The sequence below is a fragment of the Nyctibius grandis genome, chromosome Z, assembly GCF_013368605.1.
Source record: "Nyctibius grandis isolate bNycGra1 chromosome Z, bNycGra1.pri, whole genome shotgun sequence".
Taxonomy (NCBI): Eukaryota; Metazoa; Chordata; class Aves; order Nyctibiiformes; family Nyctibiidae; genus Nyctibius; species Nyctibius grandis.
Genome location: NC_090695.1, coordinates 30,906,927 through 30,925,580, shown reverse-complemented (window position 1 = coordinate 30,925,580; position 18,654 = coordinate 30,906,927). Strand labels below are relative to the sequence as shown.

The 18,654-nt window shown below is 39.6% G+C and overlaps 1 protein-coding gene across 1 annotated transcript in view; it reads right to left on the bottom strand.

Annotated features, from left to right (window-relative positions):
* The window catches only part of PGM5 (phosphoglucomutase 5), an 80,484-nt gene that overhangs the window by 49,646 nt on the left and 12,184 nt on the right, over positions 1–18,654 (bottom strand). The window contains exons 4-6 of the mRNA XM_068422237.1: positions 17,189–17,314; positions 14,032–14,222; positions 12,983–13,137 (exon numbers count right to left, since the gene is read on the bottom strand). Coding sequence (XP_068278338.1) covers positions 12,983–13,137; positions 14,032–14,222; positions 17,189–17,314 — 472 coding nt within the window. The remainder of the gene's footprint in view (positions 1–12,982; positions 13,138–14,031; positions 14,223–17,188; positions 17,315–18,654) is intronic.

Here is an 18,654-nt window from a genome sequence, read left to right as displayed (position 1 = left end):
AGAAACTGACAGGGAGATTTTATTATACCAGAAAAGAGAAGACATGTAATAAATGGATAAAAGGGAGTGATATTCTTGTTACATCCTTCTGCAGCTACTTACTGAGATGAGTCTCAGTAATGTCATCACTAATGACTGGCAATACCTTTAGTCTTTTACAGGAAATGCAATAATCCTATGAACTAAGCACAGGGCAAAGACCCTCCATTAACTCAGGACTACATGTGGCCTATAATCGTTAGCCTTTTTAGGCTTATTACAATGAGGTCAGCTGGTTGAAAAAGGCACTGTGCCTATGCTCATTGACAAAGACACAAAACAGATGTGAATATAATCACAACATGTGGTACAAAACTCTGTATTGACAGCGATTCAAATTGGGGTTTCAGTACTCTGAATTGTCTGAATAATAGAGAAACAACAGCTTTAGGTACATATCAGAAGTTGCTGGTTGCTTCCACAGCCTCTTCTTCACCTCCCAAGTACCATAATCCTACATCCATCCTCTCACGCAGAGTCAGCAGGATAGCTCAGAAAACGGATCAGGAAAAAAAAACAGTGCAGTTTCTCCAGTTGGATAATTCCTTGGTTTAGAAGAAAATAAAAAAGTAAATAATTTAAGGCAACATCAAGGCTTTCTATACATCACCTTGCTGTTAATCATGGTAACTACAAGACTGCAAGAGTGCAGGCAGGCTCAACAGTCTTGGTGGCATGTGGACTTTCCAGTAAAGGTCTCTTCCCAGCGCCACAGCATTACAAAATAATTCAGATTGGAAGTGACCACATCTGTAGTCCAACCTCCTGATCAAAGCAGGGTCAGCTATGAGATAAGACGAGGTTGCTCATGGCTTTATCCAGTTGGACATTGAACAACTTCCTTGTTTCAAATTATTATCATTGCCTTTTGTCCTCCCACCATGCATAGCTGTGAAGTGCCTGGCTTCATCTTCTTGACAGCCTCTCTGCAGGTAAAGGTGGCTGCTGTTAGGTGCCACCAAAGCCATCCTTGTCTAGGATGAACAAACCCAGTTCCCCAGCCGCTCCTCATAGGGCCTGTGCTCCAGCCCCCATGTGTCTTGGTGATCCTATGCTGAACTCACTCCAGTTTACTGATGTCTTTTCTGTAGCGGGGATGCCCAAACCAGATACAGTATCTGGAAGTGGTTTCACAAGTGCTAAGCACAGAATAATCACTTTCCTCACTCTCTCAGCCATGCTCTTATTCATACAGCCCAGGGTGCTGCTGGCCTTCTCTGATTCCAGGGCGCACAACTGGCCCTTGCCCAGCTCACTGCCCTCCGGGGCCCTGGGCTGTCTCTGCAGAGCTGCTCCTCAGCCTCTCTGTCCCCAGTCTCCATCACTGTAGGGCTCTGCCTTTTTAGGAGCAGGACTCACGGTTTGTCCTTGCTGAATTTTATCAGGTCTTTGTCCACCCATTCCTCCCAGCTGTCCAGGTTCCCCTGACTGGCAGCTCTGCCCTCCAGCATACTAACAGGTATCCGCCCAGTTTGGTGTCATCTGCAAACTTCGTTAAGAGTGCCCTCCATCCCCTCCTCCAGATCACTGATAAATATGTTAAACAGGACAGGTCACAAAACAGACCCCGGCAGTACCCCACTTTTTACCAGCTCATTAACCAATGGCCCTTGAGTTTGATCACCAAAGAGATTTTTACTTATCTGGTTGTCCACCAATCCAAATCATAAAGTCCTGAATTGGATACAAAAATAATGTGTGACAAAGTGTCAAAAGCGGTGCTAAAATGAAAGTAAATGACATCTGATGCCCTAATCTCATCAGCATATTCAATTGTTTTATCTCCAGGCAATCAGGTTTGTTAGACATGATTTATTCTAGTAGCTCCCTAATGATGCCATTTAGATTCAGATTTCGTTCCTTACACTAGTTCGATTTTTTCTCTCTTGCACACTGCTCTGTGGATTTTAGAGAGTGAGAATTAGTAAGGGCTCTGTGTGGTTGTAATACTGGCCTGGGAAGGGAAAGGAAGAAAGCAGTTTCAGAGCTTTATTGTAGTGTTCACAGAAACAGAGAAAATTAAAAAGGAAGAAGAAACTATAACATGCCATAGAAATAGACTGTTACTATAGAATCACAGAATGGTTGAGGCTGGAAAGACCTTAGGCCTCTTTCATTTCCCCACAAAAGGAAGACAGATGTTTCTTCTCCTCCAAAGACAGAAGACAATGTTTCTTCTTCTCCAAAACAGAAGACAATGTTTCTTCTCCTCCAAAATTAATCTGACAATTCAAGTGACTGCAACTTAAAGTAAGATCTGTTCTAACAGGTCTCTCAAACTTCTTCAAATAATGTTAAGTACTTTGGTTCTGTCACAGTTGTGCTGGTTTTGGCTGCGATAGAGTTAATTTTCTTCACAGTAGCTAGTATGGGGCTATGTTTTGGATTTGTTGATAATGCAGAGACGTTTTAGTTACTGCTGAGCAGTGCTTACACAGAGTCAAGGCCTTTTCTGCTTCTCACACTGCCCCACCAGCGAGTAGGCTGGGAGTACACAAGAAGCTGGGAGGGGACACAGCTGGGACAGCTGACCCCAACTGACCAAAGGGATATCCCAGAACATATGGCATCACGCTCAGCATACAAAGCTGGAGGAAGAAGAAGGAAGCGGGGGACATTCAGAGTGATGACGTTTGTCTTCGCAGGTAACCATTACACGTGATGGAGCCCTGCTTTCCTGGAGATGGCTGAACACCTGCCTGTCATTGCAAAGCAGTGAATGAATTCCTTGTTTTGCTTTGCTTGCATGTGCAGCTTTTGCTTTACCTATTAAACTGTCTTTATCTCAGCCCACAAGTACTCTCACTTTTACCCTTCCGATTCTCTCCCTTCTATCCCACTTGGGGAGGGAGTGAGTGAGCAGCTGTCTGGTGCTTAGTTGCTGGCTGGGGTTCAACCAGGACAACAGTCTTACAGAGACCTTCAAAACACTCTCAATGTAAAGAACAATTTCTTGTCTTCTTAATTGGTAAAAAATCTAAGTAACTTAGCAGAAGATTATACTGTAATACATATAAGAAATAGAATTTTAAACACACTGTTTTGAAATTCTGTGCCAGAATGGTTTTCTTTGAAATCAGCAGGAAGCCATCTCCACCAGGGTCACCCATTTACAAAAAATCCTTTGATGGGAGAGGTTGCTCTTGGGCTGATCCCAGCTGTGCTGTCCGGCACAGGCAAAACATGTTCAGACACACTGATTGACATGGGAGCCTTTCTAGGTTGAAGCACAAAATAAGACTGCTAAGCCCTTGAAAGAAAAGGGGCCTTTGTTTTAAACTTTCTTTTAGTAGTCACAAAGTCTTCTCTAACTGACTTGCTGTAAACTTTCTCAGATCATTTAAATTAAAACGTTTTTGGACTTTTTTATCAGGACATTTGTAGGAATTCCTGTGTTTTATTCACAGCTGTATACTTTCTGAGATATAAGACAGATGCAGCACTAAGAAAATGGTAGACTTTGTTACCGAACATCTGTCCATGGCACAGTGCAAGGCCTGCTCAGAATGTTTTGCAAAAAGTTTCTTTTTCTCAGGTAGTTTTTCACGTGTGGCATATTAAGCCCAGATAAAAGTCTGTTTGTTTGTGAGAACTGCAAATAAACATATTTCTTAATAAGAGTCAATCAAGTTTACGGAATATATGTATGTCCCACCAGTCACCAAATCTTGCTCTCTCTAACTTTGGTGGATAAACTGACCTCACTTACAGCAAAAGCTTAAGCTGGAAACTAGTTTTCAACTTGTCTTTTCCTTTTAAATGAAGCAAGTTTTCAATACACCTTTCTGCACTCAGTCCTGAAAGCTGCACATTGCAGAACCAATGAACCTGCTCACTTTAGGCTTAGCAGCTAGAGCTGTCCGCTCCAGGTACAGGCCAGAATGTAACTAAGTATGAATGAGAGTAAGACTTCTATGTTGTGTAAGGCTGCTCTGCAGCCTGTCATTCTTAAGAGGGATCAGTTGCCTTCAGGCTCAGAGCTGGCCAGTGAATGCATCTCAGATGCCAAAACTAAGTTGTGTGTCATGTAAAAGGAGATAAGCCACAGGACTGACTAACCTCTCTTACCATTCATCCATAAAGGATAAGACAGAGTTTTCTACTGATATTTCACAGGACTCTGACATGTTTTCTGTCCATTTCTTCACGAGCAATGAAATGCAGCCACTGAAGAACACAAGATGCAGTATCAAATCATTCTCTCCTGGAAAGTTCAAAAGTACGCAATACATTGGGAGTGGTTCCTTCTCATCTTTGTCTGAGAAAGTACCTGAGAGTCTGACTGCTGCTGTCCTGAGAAGTGTTAAGAATAAACACCTACCCTGCATACATCCAAAATGTGGCCTGCCATGACCACAGCAGGCAGCATGTTTTCATCAGTGCAGGCTAGGATAATGAAATACTGGATAGCCAAGAATACAGTGGGCTTGCAACAGCCAAATATACCACACTATACTAAAGCATACCAAATCCAGCATCAAAGAAAACACAAGGAAGACAAAGACAGCTCCTTAAAGATATCCTTGAAAATATTTGCAATCATAAATCACCTCCACTGCTTAGAAAGCATACAGGGATGAAAGGATAACAGCTAGATTACAAGCACATTGTAGAAATAAAACTAAGAGGCACAGCTAATGAAAGGACAGCAATGCCTTGTAATGACAGGTTTTTTTTCTCCACAAAAATTTTCAAACATGTCATATATGTGTAAATAAAACATTTAGCTGCGTAACATATTTGAAAACTGATACAGAAAAACTACCTTTCCTTACTAGATATACAAATATCCAGAGGACATATATGGCTATTCTTAATACTGCGATGTTATTTAAAAAGTTACAAATCCTGAACAAATTTCCCGTCACAGTGCTCAACAACTTTGTATTATGCTTCAAACATTTTAAACTATATTTATGAAGGTTTTATGCAGTTGCCTTTCTGCAGCATTCCAGAACAAAACTAGTCCTTCTGCTTCATCTAATTTAAAAACTGCTTGTACATGACATGGACTCAGTTTGACAGAGGTGTCTTAAAAAATTCACAGCAAGCCTACTCCAGATAAGAAAGTGAGACTTATTTACCCTACTGAAGGAAGATAAAAAGAGCTAGGCCACAACTGGTACAACTTGAACAAATCACAGGCACAGAGTGAATGCAGTATCAACCATGTAGAAAGAGGTATTTTTAACTTGGGGAAGTTTTTATGTTGGAAGAATCCCTTCCAACTCAATAGTAAAGGACATCCATGTAGAGAAAGAAATGCACAGTGCCTATCCTGCTTCTGGCACAAATTTCTTCATTAAAACAGCTGATCAACAATACAGAAGAAAAGCAGATGGTTGCAAAGAAACAATAAGCTACAAATTCACAAGAAAAGACAGACAAAAAAATCCATGTGGTTTTTGTAAATGAAGAACTCAAGGCAATAATCACAAAGGCACAAGTGGAATGTGGTGTGCTATTCTCCATGGCCAGAGGTGTATGTGTCTTCAATTGCTACTGCTTGTTAAATAGCGATAAAAGGCCCCATCGATTAATCCATCCAAAAACTTTTTTCAGTGTTTACAGAAGCACTCACACTAGACAACACACCCTTCAACAAAAACATACAGAAAGGGTCCAGTGCTTCAATAGGAAAGGATGTCTCCTTGGATCTGATTTCCCTGGTTGAGACGTAGGTTTAGATCATTGACTCCCAACAGCACTGTCCTTGCTGGTACCAGGCCCTGGGAACCACAGGGCCCAGGAACAGCAGAGGAACAGTCAGCCCTTCTCTCTTCACCTTCCCATCAACCCATACCAATTTTGTGCATAGCTTGACTTTCACATAACACAGTACGCACTAGCCCATTATTCAAGCTTCATTATGCCCTTGTAGTTTCCTTCTATTATGTGATTTAAATGGCAAAGAGAAATGTTCATTATTTGTTAGTGGAGATAATTTGCTTCTCTAGTGCTTCCACGTAGGAGTGAGAGACAAAAGCAAACTGACCTAATCTGAGAATGAAGGGAGGACCTCTTCTTGGGCAATTCCTACCAAACAGCCAAATCTTTCTTTGTTTCCTAATTCTCACAATGAGGTAAAAACTCTGGAGCAGTGTTGATCTCTCTAAGCAGTAAAAGGGAGCAACTCACCTGATAATAATGAGTAAGCAGAAATCCAGCCTTTGCCTAACTGGGCAAACTTTGCCAGGTAGCTGGGCTAAATAATTATAAGAAGACAGATGAATTAATATTTTTCATCCTGTCTTTGTGTCATTCCTTGCTTCTCATAATGTTTGGGGCTCCTGTCCTAAAGAAACGAGCATGCAGAGCCATTTAAGCAAAGCTTCCTGCTGTGCTTCAGACAATATGGACCCCTCTCTAAACCAGCACTGTGAATTAAAGAGTTTCTTGCTGCCAGGATCAGCCTCCCTTCTGCATCCAGGAGAGCTTGTTGAGAGCTCATCACAGTCACTGTCACTGCAGGCCCCCTTAAAACCTGCCTCTAGCTGACCGGATAGTAAATAGACAATCAGCAGACAGAACACTGATGTGTCAAAGTTGCATTAAAAGATGGGCTACTAGATGTAAAGTGACAGGGTGCTGCGTGGTAAGGTGCTTAGCTTTGTTCAGGATAAGTATAATCAGAGCACTTACATGCTGTTGCAATGTCCTGGCTGTAGAAACAAGGTATTAGATAATGCTAGCCACAGCAGAATTTTCTCAACAACCCTCTTTTCCCATACCAACTTGACTGCTATTTTCCACACCCAACCAGCTTCATAATTCTTACAGAAACAATTTTTACTCACCCTTGTGATTCTCATTTTGTAGACCATTAGCTATTCGCATTCCACACAAGCAAAAGAACACCAACCTAAGGGTACATATCACCAGAGAACTGAAGTCTGAAGACATCCTGCCACTATCCTGTTGATGTTGGAGCATATTAAAGCAGATGTTTCCTGTCAAGTGTTACACCCTCCCTACAATACATACTAGTATATTCCAGCAGTCACTTCAAGAAAACACACGTAAATGTTAAACGTCTTGAGTGAATTCTCTTGTAATCCACTGCTCCATTTGTTAATGATGTATTCCTAAGCAACATTTAGAGTCCTCTGGATTATTGCTTCCTTCTGTTTAAGCTTAATAACGCACTGTGAAAAGCTATTAAACAACACATCATCATGCGCACAGGTAAACAAAGCATCAGATTTTCTAAATCCTTTCCTTCAAGTACTATGTATGATTTTTTTTCATAGCTAAGGAAAAGCTCTAGTACAACGATTTAGGCTAAATTGTGGCCACACAATATGGACACACCACAAGAAGAGGTGGTTTTCATTTGCTCTCCAGCATAGACTTCAGGAGAGAGGCCCATGACGTCAGAAGTCAGCAGCCAAGCGGACAGGAATTGATCCAATTCCCTCACATGAGAGCTACTCTTATTACCACGGTCCAGAAGCAGGCCAAAAGAGATAATTGGGTACACTACAATAAGAAGATTAATTTTGTAGACATAAATTAAATTACACCTTTCAGACAATAGTGGGGCTCTGACAACCAAAGAAGCGTTATCGCAGAGACATTGTGATGACACGATCAAATACAATGAAGAATGTCTAGCAGAATCCATCTTTCTCTTATGAAAAAAAATTAAGGGATGTTCACATACAAGATCCTTTTGACCATCATTATCTCTGTTTCCCTACTCTGGTAACATCCGTCGGGAAAAGATTTCTAGTGTTTTAATTTTTTATGGAGTAGTGACTGTATTATTACATCCCAGTTGAAGTTAGCATTTCCTAACTTCTTCAGGAAGACTAACAAGTAGAATATAAGTTTCTTTTCTTCTCCTAGGCACTATTTCTGCTATCCTACTGCATATACTATTACAAATGTTGCCATGTCCTTTTCAGTCATCTTTATTCTAACAGTTTCTCAATTTCTAGTGTTAGAACAACACAATACAGAAAATAAGGAATATCAGCATTCAACAGCACAGTAGAAATCTTTTTTTAAGTAGTCTGTTTATTAAGTGTGCTTTCCCTCCCTTGTTAATCAAGTGTTGTTCTTATTCTTGTCCATACTGTTACATGATGCAGATAACAGTTGGCCTGAAAGTCCTTTTCCTTTATTTATTTCTTCTAATTCACTAACGAAAAAGACTTTTCAAAGTATTCTTAAACAATCGTTCCCATGGAACTGAACAGTACTGCACACGCATTAAAGGCCAAATTATGACTAACTCAAGCTGTCACACTTCCAAGATTAAATCTAGCAAGGTAAGTGGGACATATCTAAGAAATTCATGGTTATAGACTAGTATGAATAAGGACAAAATTTACCACTTAGTCTTTGTGTATAAGAAGATCTGCTATGCATCTACTACCTCAAATGGAATAAATGCTAATTTGAATGAATGACAGTCTAGATATTACAGAAATATTTAAGGGATTTGTTTTAGATGCCGCACTGGGTGTATGTGGCAGGGTCTGCAAGCGGAGGGCTGCAGGGTGGCCTCTGTGAGGAAAGGCCTGGGCTGCCCCGTGACGGACACAGACAGTTCCAGTCAGCTCCAACAGACCCACCACAAGGCATAGCTGAGCCCAGCAGCCAAGCTGGTGGCCCCTATGGGAAAACATACTTTAAAAGGGCAAAAAGCTGCCCAGCAGTGAGGACTGAGGAAGAAACAGCCTTGTGAACACCAAGGTCAGAGAAGAGGGACAGGGAGGAAGAGCTGCTTCAGGTACTGGAGCAGAGATTACCCTGCAGCCTATGGGGAGAACCACGGTGGAGCAGATGGATATTTCCTGACAGGAACTGCAGCTGCGGGAAAGCCCACACTGGACCAAATTTTTTCCTGAAGGACTGCAGCCCATGAGGAAAGCCCACACTGGAGCAGGAGTACAGTGTGAGGAAGAAGCAGCAGCAGAGCGGAGCTGGTACGGACTGACCCCAACCCCATTCCCTATCCCCCTACACCGCTTAGGATGGAGAGGTAGAACAATGAACGAGCGAAGTTAGGCCTTGGAAAAAAGGACTGGGGGGAAGGTGTTGGTTTAATTTGTGGGTTTGCTGCTTCTCACTATCCAAATCTATTTTAATTGGCTATAAATTGAATTAATTTTTCTCACGTTGAGTCTTTTTCCCATAACAGTAATTGGCAAGTGATCTCCCTGTCTTCATCTCCATCAATAAGCTCTGTCTTCCTATTTCCTCCCCCCTATCCTGTTGAGAAGAAGGAGTGAGAGAGTGGCTGGGTATCTGGCAGCCAGCTAGCCAAGGTGAACCCACCATGAATATTTTGATGTCCATTTTAAAAGCTTCTAATAAAATCTTTAGCATTGGTATAACTACAAATAGTTAATAGTTGCAAAAAAGGCAAAAGCCAAGCAGTTTCAGAAAGTTATGCAAACAGAATAGATTACAGCTAACATCAGATGACAATCTGTAACATTTCACTCAAAACTTTTTACTTATTTCATTAAAATCACTATATGGAAGTTCATTAGGATTTATTTCATTAAGTCCATTTTGACCAACACCCACAAGCTTTCACTGTTAGATGTTTCACACACCTTAACAATTCATAATTTCTGCTATAACTAGCACTGTGTAACACAGTGTTACTAAGCCTCAAAGAGACAGGAAAGAGAGAAATACCCAAAGGGAGGTGCAGGGAGTAACAAAGACAGAGACAGGTTCTTCTAACAGTGCCCAGTAACAAGACAAGACACAATGGGCACAAACTGAAATTCAGGAAATTTTGTTTCTACTTATGAAAAAGCTTATATACTCTGAGAGTGGTGAAATACTGGCACAAGTTGCCCAGAAAGACTGTGGAGTCTCCATCACAGAGATGCTCAAAAACCAAGTGGACATGGCTCTTAGCAACCCACTCTAGCTGACCCTGCTTTGAACAAGGGTTTTGGACTAGATGGCATCCAGGCATCCTTTCCAGCCTCCGCTATTCTGCGATTATTTCCTTCTTTTCTGCCAGAATTAATACTCACAGTGCAGTTTTAAAAATAATTTTTAATGTTTTCTTTCCAGTGCGTAAGCTTGAAGCATGAGCTTTATAGGTAGATATACAAAGGGGTTCTGTGACAGTTGTCCCTGGAGCACATAAGACCAGTCCATTAGAATAGAATAAAAGGGATCAAGAAACAAAAAAGGCAATAGATTTAAAGCATACACTAGTCCACAATAACCTGAAACCTGCTGCAGGACTTAACCAACCAGTGTTACCCATTCTTTTCTGAATCTTCTACTCAGAGCACAAAATATTTTCCTTACTGGTTTTATTATATTGGAGGTGAGACATGCAGCAGCAAACACAGAGAGGATGCTGTCCTCACACTAAACATGCTGTCTAGTATCAGACACCACATTTTGGAAGAGAAAGGATATTCCTTCCTATTGCAGAAGTACAGATTAAGATTTTAGAATTTTAATACTAAATATTATACTGGTGTGCTAATTCTACATAGAATTGCTCAATCGTGCTTTTTTCTTTTTGTCCCATTGTATTGGGAATATTCTTGTCCTTCTAAAAGGCTTTGTTTTCTTTTTCTTGCAAGTTGGCTAGTTAGTCCATGGGAATGGAATCATGAATGCCTTACGCATATTCTTTTACTCCCACTGTCCCACTGTAAGATTTCACTGACACTCTGTCTGTTAGCCACTCCTTCAAGCAATATATTGAATTTCAGACAATGACATTCTACGATTTTACTGAGAAACACCTCTTATAGACAACCACCTTTCCTGGAAGTTCAGCAGCTCCTTATGGCGGGCTTCACTGGGAACTCTGGAAGACAGGAGCTGGGGTTGTTTAGCCTGGAGAAGAGGAGGCTCAGAGGTGACCTTATTGCAGTCTACAACTACCTGAAGGGAGGTTGTAGTGAAGTGGGAGTCGGCCTCTTCTCCCAGGCAACTAGCGATAGGACAAGAGGACATAGCCTCAAGCTTCGCCAGGGGAGGTTCAGGTTGGACATCAGGAAGAATTTCTTTACAGAAAGGGTTATTAGACATTGGAATGGGCTGCCCAGGGAGGTGGTGGAGTCACCATTTCTGGATGTGTTTAAGAAAAGACTGGACATGGCACTTAGTGCCATGCTCTAGTTGACATGGTGGTGTCAGGGCAACAGTTGGACTCGATGATCCCTGAGGTCTCTTCCAACCTGGTTGATTCTGTGATTCTGTGATTCTGTGAATAATTCATGCAGTGGACCTCTGAGAAAGGTGTTTATGATACTCCTTACTGTGTTTCAATCCATGTAGCTAGCCAATATATAGGAAATGTGGCTTGCTTAAGATGAACTACTGACTGTGATATCACGTCTAAGCTGGGCTCTTCAGTGTGTGAGTTCAGCACTGGCACTTATAAGTTAAGCAGGTTGTACAATTTTGGCCACCAAAATATGAGAATCTCTGGACAACATTATGGCATTTTTACAGAAAATTAAAATTCAGGTATTTTGGACTGTCATGTGTGTAAATGAGTCCCAAAACAAAAGTGACCAACTTTCAAAACATGTTACTTTTAAATCTTCAGGAAAACAAGGACAACCACAAAATGAAAGGAAAAAAAATTCAAGTGTCCTGGATACAGACTGCAAACTTCATAATAAGAAATATTGGTAAGAATGGCCGGGAAAATTTTACATCCTTCCATCATTATCAATTGCTCAGTTTTATTTAATAATCAGACTTAGTTCCACAGAACTAAATAAGGCAGTAATCACCATAAGACGATCTGTGCTCCAGAAGGTCAAGTAAACATTGTCAAGAACATAATTCAAACAGTCACAGTGTTATTGAAGGGGACTTCAATACCTTCATACTTTCTGACATATTTACCAAACTTTAAGGAAAGAAGACAGACAAACATTTAATGTCACTGTTTCTTTATATCTCACAGGAATGCAGATATCCTGGCCATTATATCCAAAACAAACGTCTATTTATTTTATATAGTATTTCAATAGAGATTTTTTGATGTTTAAACAGAATAAACAAAATGTAGCAAACCCTGACCTAACAGTATTTCCTTAAACGAGACCACCTACCTACGAGTAAGGAGTATTTCCCTGAAAACACTGTCAAGCATTAGAGGAAGCTGCTAGCTCTGAATTTAGTAACTTCAAGAAATTTCCTGAATAGGGAAGCACCCTAATATCCTTGCTTTTCAAATAGCTTTAAAATTACTGTTTCCTGATTAGACACATTGGACGAGGGCAGCAGATCATTCTTGTGTTAGCAAAGCTATGCAACCGGACACAACTGAGACACAATTGACTCAGTGAATGCTCTTTCCACACAGAATATATATGGCAATAATATCTTCCTTAATCCTCTTGTGCCAACATTTACGGAAAATTTAGGCCTGGATGAGACTGGACTTGTCAGAAACAGCTTTAGGTATACTTTTAACCTGCCTTGAAACTGGGAATGGATTTCATGACTGCTCGCAGTCCCTTCTGGGACATTTTGTATCATAATGGATGATACATTTCAATGGCTTAAAATAGGAGAGGGTTTTTTTAATGTTTGTTTAGTAGCGAATTAGTACTTTATCTGTCTTAAACTTCCATGACTTTTCTAAGAAGGGCTGCTAGATTAGGCTGTAAACCATCATTTACTAAGAAAAAGTTTAATGTTGTTTGGAAAAGGAACTACCAGTCAAGTGTTCATACTGTCAAAAACATTTAACTTATTTATTGCTTTTCCAGGCTGAATTAAACTATTTTCATCCAGGTAAAGGTTGGTAAAATTAGTCTAGGTAAGACCAAAACATCATCAAAACTAGTTAAAACAATAAAGCACATAAAGATTGTGAAAATTAGAAGCTCCATCAAACGATTTCACAATTTTGGAATTGCTATGTAGTACCAAATAGAGAGATAACTAATGTATGACCAAGGTGATAAAAATAAATGTTTCATCTTACTTGTCCAGGGCTGTGCTGGTAGGCATGCTCCTGCCAAATCCTCGGACACCCATCTGACAAAAGTATGGAATGCAAGACAGATTGGCAGCAATTATAGCCAATGAATCTGACGCGTTAACAAAGAAACCATTTTGGCCAAGGATCATGTAGCGGTCCTGGAGACAAAAAGAAATCCAAAAAAGCATCTTAAATTCCATGTTTTCAGGAGTGGTAATTTCTTTTATTAGATCCACCATAGGTAGGGAACAAAAGAATGGGCTTTGGGTTACTTGCATCTCTCTTCGGGCAGACTAATTTATTGGCATCATCCTGGCAGGTTTATAATCTCACTATCACACCATCACTCCCTCCAGCCTCGCAAATCAAAGCTCCAGATCAGTCCCTAGCTTCAGCCTCCTACATGATACTTCAGTAGGTCTGTTCCTGTCAGGGAATGCTTGTGTAGGAGAATCTTTTTGCCAATGACACGTGCTATACAGGCAGTAGGAGAGTGTTTTGTGTTTACTGACAATAGAAAACAGCTTCTGTTCTTCAGACTCTTTTCAGCTTTCTCCCACCCTGTCAGGACAGAAAGGTGTTTCTGTAATACTTCGCTGTTTATAATGCTGATAATATGACAAAAAACTAAAGCAAACAGGGATTATCATTCAGTGCTTTATTTAGCTAAAAATCCCTCGATTTACGATGTTAACCTGAAAGGACTTAATTTGGTTACTGTGACAAGTCCATTTAATCTACATATGCTTCTCTTCCTAACCAGGGAAAGTGTTACACCAGTACAAGATAAAAACAGCCTAATATTTAAAGAATTCTCATTCTGGATTCAAATCCTGCTCGATTTGCAGTCATCTGCAGAGACAAATTACAACATATGTGTCTGATTTATGGGTTGCAAATGCTATCATCTGTACCTGAAAGCAATATCGCTTTCAGCTTTGAGGGCTTACTGAACAGCAAATAAATTATACTCACATGTCCCATATCTGACCCCAGATAAAAGTGAACTTTTACAACTATGGTAAAACCTCCAGACAGATCAAAATACTTACTCCATCAGCATCAAAAGCAGCTCCAAATCCATACTCTCCACCTCTCATAGCCTCCAGCAAGGCAGTTGCATACGTTAAATTTGGATCAGGAGGCTGGCCACCAAAATCCTCCAGAGGAATACAGTTTATGGCAGAATTCGCAGGAGCTCCCAATTCATCACACAGGATTCTTCTCACATAAGGTCCCATAACTGCAAAAACAGAAATCTGCCATGCAATCACAAAAGCCTATGCCTGACATTCAAATTTTTCACAGCACCATGGAGACTTGACACAAAACATACTTTCAGCAATTCTATACATCTGTCCTAGCAACAAAAAACAAACTGTTATTTCACGGAGGAGTCTGTGATGTCCCCCCAGTAAATAATCAACCAGCAATTCAGCATTAAAAATACAGTTCCCCACTTGTAGAAGTGAAAAAGTAATCGCTGAATGGTGAAAGATGCAAGTTTTATTTATCCATTATTAAGTAAAAAAATTTATCATACATGTAAGAGTTTTTCCTCTCTAGAATAAAAATAAGATGCTATTCTGTGTCCTGTAATGCAAATAACAGTTTAACACATAACAGCAAGGAAAGTAAACAGTAGGGGAATACAAATGGGAAATAAACTTACCTCAACATTCCAATTCATATTAAAATTACAACAGGTTTGTCCATGAAAGAATTTTACTACACTGTAATTACTGCCATGTCAGTAATAAATAAACATTTTCTCAGAACTAATTCCAAAATAACTTCTTTATTTTGTTAGAGATACGGCCAACTAAGACCCTAGCTCACGCAATTACATATCACAATTATTATATGCAATGCTGTGGGGTATCCCAAAACATTCACCCAGGTTCATTTTGGAGCAGCATTTTATTTCACCTACATTCCAGATTAACATCTTAGGCCTTTTCTTTCTGTCCTGTTAAGAATTTCCCATCCTAATCTTAACCACTGAACGAAAATATAAACCAAAGAATTTTCATTTTAAATAAGTATAAGAAATATTTTCTAAGCATTAATAGCAAATTTCTATCATTTCAGCCCAGAAATAAAAGGATCCTGAATACATACGCACCTTGAAATGCAGTCATTATCAAACTGTACAGAATATTGTTCAACACCACAATCAAATCTTTTGCTTCTATGGAGAAACCATAATGTTGGTTGTGTATGAAATCTACACTTGTGCTCGGCAGCTGACCAGACACTAACAACTGACTGAGCTTCTCTGCATCCCTGAGGCAGGTGTGAACAGGTCACTCAGAGGTAAAAAAATCCATGAGCGATTGATCGCTCTCTCATGCTCGCTCTTTATCCTACCTTACTCCCAAATCTTGATAACTGGAGTAACTGTAACCTGAGGTAAAACTATGTGAGAAACTTGTGTTCAAGTAAATTTAGGTGTTAATTCCGTAAAATACACAGTAAACTATGATTCAGGTTCTTATCAAGAGTAGACTCCTGACAAATTACTCTTTTCTGTGCCAATGGTAAACTATCAATGTCTACAGGCATAAAAGCATACTGCAGAGTTTCTGTGCTAAAACAGACTTTGGAAGACAGTTTGTCCATGTACACATGTGGCACTCTCTAATTTTCACTAAATTGTGGCTGGTGGCTCACTTTTGGCTAATGCATCTAACCCAGAAAGTCTTTTGATCTGGTGTCACCAAGAGAAGGACAAACCCCAACTATCTTTGGTAGATTGCTCCAGTGGTTATCCACAGTTACCCATAAACATATGAGCTACAATTAAATCTGAATTTGTCTGGCCTCAACTTCTCACTATTGATTCTTTTAGGTATTTTGGGGAATTGAAGACCAAGAAGTAATTTTTCTGCAGGAAAAAAAACAAACTTCCTCTGTTGTACAAACAAATATTCTTGCATACGCTTACTGTATGTGTACTGTGTATTACAGTATGGCTACTACTCCACCAAGACGCAAAGTCATAAAGCCTATTCTCTATCACCTTGTAAATAAAGTAAATAACCTCGTCCTTTAAAAATTTTTGTGGTGCATCATTTCTTCTAACTCCAAGCCAGATTATGCATCTTTTTGATCACATGTAAAATTTTTCAACACTCAGTTATCAAGCTGGACATAAGAGCTCTACACACTATTTGAGTAACATTCTCTCCAGTACTGTGCGTGACAAGAGGCAGTGCCTTCCTCATTGCTTCCTCTGCATTGTTCAAGAACACCATCTGCCCTTTTGCCACAGCCTGGCAAAACTGGGTGTTCACACTGACTCTGTGCCCACTATAATCTTTTGCCACAGCCTGTGAACTGGGCGTTCACACTGACTGAATGCCCACTATGATCTTTTGCACAGTGACTATTACACTGTACTACATAAAATGCTTTACAAAAGCTTTGTAAGTCTATCCAGCTCCCTTTATCGGTCTGGTTTTGTAACCCCATTAAAGAATGAAACCTGGTTTGTTTGATGGAATTTGTTTTCCATAAAATAATGTTGAACAGTATTACTTACATTCCTATCCTTCAAGTCATTATCTGTAGAAATCTTTATTTGTCTTTTCATGATGTACCCTAAGATAGATCTCATACTGATCTATACTTCCCCAAGTGACATAGCTTACAATTTTTTAATATTGGCACAAAACTGGTCCTCTTGCTGTCTTCTGTGACACTTTCTTTCATCCTGCCCACAGTACACTGAAATTTTTTAACAGTTAACGTCAGTGAGACAGAGGTCTCAGTCAACTCTTTAAGGACTCTTGGGTGCAATTTATTCAGACTTAACTGATTTTATACCATTTACAATAGTAGAGACTGCCTTGTAACCTCCTTGGTTACTGCACACTGCAACATACTTCGTCACCCTCTCACAGTAAGATTACCTCATCCTGCTTGCTTCCAAATGCAGAAAGAGAATATTTATTGGACACATATGCCTTCACTTCTTTATCAAGAAAGATAAACCTCTTTGCCTAATAAGGGACCTAACCCATTGTTAAGATTGCCTTTGTTATTAGTATAACGTTCAAATCCTTTCTTATTACCCTTAACATTACTAAAAAATCTGACTTTTATATGCTGTACCTTTACTGGGAAACTACTGCAGTGTACCACCTTTATTGGGAAACTATTGCAGTGTACCTACAGTTTTGTCCTGATAGCAACTTAAGTTCATACCTCCATTCATGGCATCAATCCTTATTTTAATCTGGTTGGGTCCAGTCAGCAAATTTCTGATAGTGTTGAAGTCAAAGACACTTCGAAGGAGATTGAGGTAGATATCCACAGAATCCACAATTTCCACTAGAAAAATTAGGTAGAAAAAAATCACTACAGTTCACACATGGGAAAATATCTCTTCCAGCACACTTCCACCAGCCATGCACCTCAACTAAAATCAGAGCATGCAACCTCTGCATAATATGGATTTGCTCTGAAGCCCATAGAGGCAAAGTCAAAGACTTCCACTGATTTCAGTGTGGCTACCATCAAGCTTTAAGCCTTGCAAAGATCAACAGTTTTGCCTGCTAAAGGACTGCTGAGATACTGTAAATTGGCAGTTCCTATTTCACTGGAAACATTCCTGGGAGTACATTATATCAAAGTAAACTTTATTTATCATTCACGAAATCACCGAACAACTTTTCAAGCTAAACAAGTTTATTCTCAGAAGATGTCCATGCCAAGTTGAAGCCACATATTCTACTCTTCTGACAGCAGTATCTACCTGCATCATTCCATCAGGAGAGACATACAGCGTATTCTCAGTTTTGGCACCTGGAATATATGTCTCCAGTTTGTTGTCAATCTACCACTATACTTTCGCATTTTATATCTCACTGATTTAGGAAAGTTAGGCTCAGATACAACATCTGGTTTTTGCTAAGGTCTTGCTAATTTGAACTCTAAATTCATAAAAGCAGAGCACTACAATTTTTCTACTTCTTTTGGATGTAAAACATTAAACTAAAATGAATTAAAGAAAGTCAGTCTGTCATAATGAAAGCAGTTACCAAACAACTGTCAAAAGCCATGCTTCTCAGTCATTTTTGAACGTATTAGTTCTCCTGATTAAATTAAAAAGCATATGTTATACAAATGGCTTTTTATCTGGTTAAATGAGTTTCTTGAAATACTGTAGTTACAAGTTAAATTATTACTTAGAATATCAGCCAGTTTTCCTCAGAAACACTGACCTCACCCAATGCTCTTCTTTAGGATAACATGAAAATGATACAGACATTTTTTGAGCCTGAGAAAAACACTTAGAATACATTGCGAAAATACACATGAATGGAGAAACAACAAGGTTCTCAAGGCTGAAAAAACACCTGTAAAACCTATTTGAAAACTAGTTAATTCTACAATATATGTTGAAAGTCTCAAGAATTCACTAAAATTACATTACTGCATGTCTTCTATGCCCTGCTCCTAACAATGTCTAAGTAGGCTCTAAGCTTTACACACATGAAAAAATGCCTCAACTTCAGTGGAGCTGCTCACACATGTTAAGATAAAGTACATGTTGGATTAACATCTAAAAATTATTTTAGCTCCTGACAAACCTAACTGGTTTACTCTCAGTTGCTTCAACACCTCTGTAGCCTTGACTCACAGGAGTTAGTTCATACAACTGAAAAAGG